Consider the following 6,032-nt stretch of genomic DNA (forward strand, 5'->3'; position numbering starts at 1 on the left):
AGGGCTGAGTCATTAGTGCCAAGTGACAATAAACCAGAAACAGACAGTGCTGCGGGGTCCCCCTCACAGCGGTCCCTGGAGCCATTAACTCTTGGCAGGGGGAGCAGGGACTGGGAGGAGCGGAGAGTCAGGGTTTCAAGGGACCCAGTTCCACTTAGGGAACATGAGAAGGTTCTTGAGACAATGGTGGGTCAGGTGGCCAGGACCGAGGTGTGGGGGAGGGGCCGAGGAAGCTTTCTGAACCTTCTCCATTTTGCTGCTAGTGAAGAACTGCTGTTAGAAGTCTTTTGGACTCTGGAGGGATGGCGCACGCCTGTCATCCCAGTGACTCAGGAGGCCGAGGCAGGAGGATTGCAAGTTCAAGGCCAGCCTCAGCAACTTAGCAAGACCCTTTCTCAAAATAAAAAAATAAAACAGTCCATGATGTAACTCAGTGGTGGAGCACCTCTGACTTAATCCCCAATACCCAAAAGAAAAGTGTCTTTTAGAAACTAGTTAAGGGAGCTGGGCGCAGTGGCCACGCCTGTCATCCCAGCGACTCAGGAGGCTGAGGCAGGAGGATCATGAGTTCAAAGCCAGCCTCAGCCAAAGTGAGGCACTAAGCTACTCAGTGAGACCCTAAATAAAATACACAATCAGGCTGGGGATGTGGCTCAGTGGTCAAGCGTCTCTGAGTTCAATTCCCGCCATAAAGAAAAAAAGAAAAATAGTTACGGGGCTGGGGCTGCGCTCAGAGGTGGGGCGCAAGCAGGTGTAAGGCTCTGGGTTCCATCAGCAGCACTAGGAGTGGGGAGAGGTGAAAATGGCCCATTTTATATCGCGTATATTTTAGCACCATTAACTTTAAAAACAACAACAACAACAAACAGAAACCCCCTTCCTTCAGGTCCTGGAGAACAACCTGTCTGTTTTCTTGGGGTGCGTTGGGCGTCTTGGAGCTGTGCCCCAGGCTGCACCTCTCTGTTCCCTGGAGACTCTGCTGTAAGGGGAAGTAGCAGAGGGAAGAGTGAGGCCATTTGCAAAGTTTACTCCGCCCACTGCCCCAGGCTGCCTGGGTCCCTTGGCCGGGATCCGAACCCAGAGCAGCACTTTTTAAATTATTATTACTACGAGGTCAAGGGAGGTCCCCAAGGCCCTGCTGGTTGGTGGCAGAAGCCCCTGCACTCCTTGGGGGAAGCAGCCCTGCAGGGGAGCAGAGGTCATAGGTCATAAAGGGTCACTATCGAGGGGGCTTCGGCCTTGGCCGCGGTTGCTGCTCTGGGCCTGTCCCTCCTCACTCCCCGCCAGCCCTCCACCCACCGGCCTGGAGTGCTTGGTGGCGCCTCCCACAGAATTAAAACCTGGCCTGGTTTCCTTCACAAAGGCCTCCTCCTACGGGCAGGGCTCCGTCCTGGAAGGCAGACGCCAACTCTTTGCCCATTTCACAGACGGAGAAACCAAGCACGGTTAGAAGGGAAGAGGCCTGTCGCACAACCCACAGGCTAGGGACAGATGTCTGCGGAGCCCAGGACCTCTGCCTGATCCTTCCTTGGGTCCCGGTGGCCACGTTCCCTGGGGTGCAGCCGGCAGAAGGGCTTCAGCCTGAGCTAGAGAAGGTCCCATCTCCATCCAGGTCAGCTTTCCCTCCCTGCCTGTCCGGGCACGTGGGAGGGTGGCACTGTGCCCTGCATGGAGGACATGCTGGCGGAGGAGCACCAAGCCTCGCTTAGCCTGCAGCTTTCCTATTGAGCACTGTGTGCCAGGCACTGGAAATACAGCTGGGGACCACACAGACCTGTACTTGCTGCATAGAGGTCACCGTCTAAATGGGGTCAGTCCACTGATGCATGAGGAGGATTCCTAGGGGCTTGCAGAAACTGTGAGCAGAGAGCCCCGACACCAGGTGTCCCCGAAGGGCTGCTTCCTAAGAGCAGACCTGAATGGAGAGAAGTCATGGAGGAAACCTAGGGGACAGTCTCCCTGCAGGAAGGCTGGGGGCAGGGAGAGGGCAGTGTGTAGGAGCAAGGCCGGAGGCGAGTGGTGGGGAGATGCGGGCGTGGAGAGGGGCCTGTCCTCGCTCAGGGTGCTTGTGACAGTTAGGCAGGCCAAGCCTGCAGCAGGGACAGGTGGACCCAGGGACCACAGTGCCAATGCGGAAGCCAGACCTCAGGCAGAGTTCCCAGTTGTCTGACCCCAAGAGTCCCTGTAGAGGGAGCGGCCACAGTGCTGGGAGATCCCCTGCTGCCTGGAAGGTCCCCTGTCCAGCCACAGGGGTACCAAGGGGCCCAAGCACATCCCGGCAACGAGCCTGCAGGGGAGCCCTGGGCAGGGAGGGCTGCATTCTACCAGGAACCCAGGGAGACATCACAGGCTTCCGCCTGCACCTGTGGGGCTCCCGGCTGGGTCCCACCTCCCCAGGGGAGGTGCCCAGGGGGGTGGGGCAGGCCACATTGCAGGCCATTTGGCAAGTGAGGAGCCAGAGACAGAGAGGGACCGACCCAAGCAAGTGAGGGGCAGGTTCTGACCGGGATGGTCTCCTCAGCACAGATTCTAGGCCCATCTGGGGCTGGGGGCCCAGAGGCTGCCGAATGCACCCTGTAGCTGTGAGTGACCCGAAGAGCCTCCGAGGGTCTGGAGATGAGGTTCCAGATCTGCCAAGGCCCTCCTGGGTCCCCAGGACCCTCCTTCCTGGGCCTCAAGCCTCCCAGTCCCTTGGGAAGTAGGAACAAGCCACCTCAGGGGTTAGAGGGCAGGCCCAAGGGCAGGAGGAGGAGGAAGAAAGGCCTGGGGAGTGTCTCTGCTCACAGGTGTGGTGGTGGTGAAGGGAGGGGTGGGCTCCACACCCTCCGCTGCTGGGGCTGGGGCCTGCTCTGAGGTGGCAGCCCAGCCCCACAGGTACCACAGAAAACAGGGATTTTCACACCTAGGTGAGAAGGCATCTAGTGTCCCCTGGCTGGCCCGCCCCTATCAGACCATGATGGGCACCGTAGGGGTTAGGGGTGGGGGCGGGGAGCCTTCCCGAGGTCTTAGCTGGGGATCCTGCCTGCCGAGGAATCCTAAGTCCTGCATTACCGTGTGCGGTAGCAGGGCCCTGGCCCCCCTGAGTGCACCCCCACCACCTGCCCTTGGTTCCCTTCGGAGCACCCATTTCACCAGCCTCTGCTCAGACAGGCCTCCACCTGATAGACGGGACGACCTCTGAACCGCCAGGCCTTGGGGACCTGGCCTGGCCTGTGGCCCTCTGGTTGACCCTGGCCCAGCCAGCCACAGGGTGGTTGTGCCCATGCTCACCCTCCGTCCCAGGCCAGTCCTTAACACCCTAGCAAAGGAGCCAGGCTCTTGGGAGTCCCTAAAAGAAGTGGTGGGAGGAGAGACGCGGGCTCCTGCGCCCACTCAGATAAAGGGAGAGACCACGACAGGGACAGCAGGGGCAAACAGAGCTTTGAAAAGCTTAAGAGGAACCGACGCGAGGGGCGGGACGAACAGGTTCGTGGGCTGGGCGGAGCCAAGGGTGGGCGCCCGGGTCCCCCAGGTGACAGTAGCTGAGCTCATCCCTGACCTCCTCCCCTCCCCTGCCCCTGATTGGCAGGCGGCCTGCGACCGGGCGCCCAGGCGAACGCGATCAGCCCCCCGCGGGCGCGGGCGAGTAGGAGGGGGCGCCGGGCTATATATATAGCGGCTCGGCCTCTGGCCGGCCCAGCGCGCAGGGAGGCGCGCATCGCCTGGTAGAGTCCCAGCCGCGGCCGCGCGCCCCTCCGCCGCTGCCCGCCGCTCCATGCAGCCCCGGTAGCTTAGCGTCCACGCCGGGGTACCCCGTCGCTCACCGCCCGCTCCTCGCTCTGCCGCGCACCCCCAGCCTGGGCCCAGACCGTGCGCTCCCGCGGGCCCCCTCTGGCGCAGCTCGGGCCCCGGCTTCCCGGGCGCACGGACCGCTTGACGGACGCACGGCCCTCGGGCCGGGATGGCGGGGCCCGGGACGGCCGCGGCGGCTCTGCTCCCGGCAGTCCTGCTGGCCCTGCTGGCGCCCTGGGCGGGCCGAGGGGGCGCCGCCGCACCCACAGCACCCAACGGCACGCTGGAGGCCGAGCTGGAGCACCACTGGGAGAGCCTGCTGGCGCGCTCGCTGGCGCGCTTGCCCGTGGCCTCACAGCCCAAGGAGGCTGCCGTCCAGAGCGGCGCCGGCGATTACCTGTTGGGCATCAAGCGGCTGCGGAGGCTCTACTGCAACGTGGGCATCGGCTTCCACCTGCAAGTGCTCCCCGACGGTCGCATCGGCGGCGTGCACGCGGACACGAGCGACAGTGAGTAGGGCCGGCCGGGTGGGATGGGTCGGGGATGGGGAGCAGCAGCTGCCTCTTCCAACTCACCCAAAGACACACGGAGGCCCAGGGCGGGCACCTGCTCGCGGGCCCTTGGAACTGGGCTGTCTCGGGTTCCTGTCCCGTATGACGCAGGGACTCGGGGAGGCAAGAACTTTTGGCTCAGCAACCGGCAAAGGGACCGGCTTTGCGCACAGCGGCCGCCGAGCCCCGCCTCCCCGCCTTCGGAAGCCTGGGCTGCTGCGACCGCCGAATTCCAGCACTTTAGCCTGCCTGTGGGCACAGAGCGGCTGCACAGCCATTGGCACCCACGGGGCTGAGAAACGCGCTCAGGCTGAGGCGGGTCTTGGAAGCCTCTGCAGCCTCCAGGGCAGCCTTGGCCTTGCAGTCCTGAACTGGGTGAGGGCCCTTTGCCTCCACACCCGCCCTAGAGTGAGCCAAGGTCACCTGCCTTGGTATAACCCGCACTCACTCCCAGGTCTGCTGGAGCTCTCCCCCGTGGAGCGGGGAGTCGTGAGCATCTTCGGAGTGGCCAGCAGATTCTTTGTGGCCATGAGCAGCAAGGGCAAGCTCTATGGCTCGGTGAGTACCTTGGAGTTGGGCAGGCACCCATGTGCAGGGCCAGCAGGATTGTGACCCTCTTCCAGGTCCATCTGTGCCTGGGCCACCAAGGGGCAGTTGGTGGGGTCACCAGGTCCCAAGGCTGGCAGGCAGGACCAGCCCCGGGGACCTCAGAAGTGCCCAGAGGTAGGCTGGGTGGCCAGGGGCCAGCCCAGACAAAGGGAGCCACCCAGTAACTGCCCTTGCTGAGCAGGCATCCCCTGACCCTGTGAAAGGGGCCATTGGGAGCAACAGTCTGTGCCCAGTGGGGTGGGTCCCAGCGAGGAAGTGGAGATGACCTCCCGGGCTGCGAGGTGCCTGGCAAGTGGCCAGCACTCCAGCTGTTTTGGGCTGGCCGTGCCTGCAAGGGTCTTGACACCCTGACTGCCCAGGAGAGACCTCTCAGCCCAGAGTGGGTGGCTGGGCAGACCCCTGGCAGCCGGCCAGGGTCCTGCTCACTGTGCTCCTCCCTCCCAGCCCTTCTTTGCGGATGAGTGCAAGTTCAAGGAGATACTGCTCCCCAACAACTACAACGCCTACGAGTCCCAGGAGCACCCCGGCATGTTCATCGCACTGAGTAAGAACGGCAGGGCCAAGAAGGGGAACCGAGTGTCACCCACCATGAAGGTCACCCACTTCCTTCCCAGGCTGTGACCCTCCAGAGCCGCCTCAGCCTCCACAGACTCTGGTAGGAGCACTTTCTCCTGGACGGAGAGTGGAATTCAGGAGTAGGTGTACGATATTTAAGTTAATTATTTAAATATGTATATATTGCCATCAAATTATTTATGGTCCTGTGAGTGTGTTTTGTAATTTTTTTCTGGAAAAGAAAAGAGGAAAAAAAAAACAAAAAAAAAACTAAAACAACCCAAAAGCAAGTCTGACTTTTCTGGCGTGACAGGGGACAGTCTTACCGTTGGATTTGCTTTACTCTCAAGAACTTGACATGAGCGTGCTGCTATTTTGTGTTGTAAAGACAGTGACATCGGATTCTGATGGCGCCCAGCACCCTGTCTGGAAGGGCCTGCCTGGGGCCGTGGTCTCCAGCGAAGGGGCGCTGAGCCGGGCTTCCCCTCTCGCCGCCCACGGCCGTGCCCTGTTGCCGGAGTCGGACATATCGGTTTACTTCGGGTA

At 61.8% G+C, this 6,032-nt stretch overlaps 1 protein-coding gene across 1 annotated transcript; it reads left to right on the top strand.

Moving 5' to 3' along the window:
* The first annotated feature begins 3,940 nt into the window (after positions 1 to 3,940).
* Positions 3,941 to 5,552, top strand: Fgf4 (fibroblast growth factor 4). Its single transcript, XM_027944034.2, has 3 exons — positions 3,941 to 4,280; positions 4,777 to 4,880; positions 5,376 to 5,552. The coding sequence occupies exons 1-3, from the start codon at positions 3,941 to 3,943 to the stop codon at positions 5,550 to 5,552; spliced, it is 621 nt and encodes a 206-aa protein (XP_027799835.2).
* Positions 5,553 to 6,032: the final 480 nt, after the last annotated feature.

The sequence above is a fragment of the Marmota flaviventris genome, chromosome 9 (genome assembly GCF_047511675.1).
Source record: "Marmota flaviventris isolate mMarFla1 chromosome 9, mMarFla1.hap1, whole genome shotgun sequence".
NCBI classification, from domain to species: Eukaryota; Metazoa; Chordata; class Mammalia; order Rodentia; family Sciuridae; genus Marmota; species Marmota flaviventris.

Bases quoted from the DNA above. Each gene is read 5' to 3' on its own strand.
- Fgf4 (XM_027944034.2), top strand. From the start codon at position 3,941: ATGGCGGGGCCCGGGACGGCCGCGGCGGCTCTGCTCCCGGCAGTCCTG. The intron at 4,281-4,776 runs GTGAGTAGGGCC...ACTCACTCCCAG, and splicing joins GCACGCGGACACGAGCGACA to GTCTGCTGGAGCTCTCCCCC. The intron at 4,881-5,375 runs GTGAGTACCTTG...CCTCCCTCCCAG, and splicing joins AGGGCAAGCTCTATGGCTCG to CCCTTCTTTGCGGATGAGTG.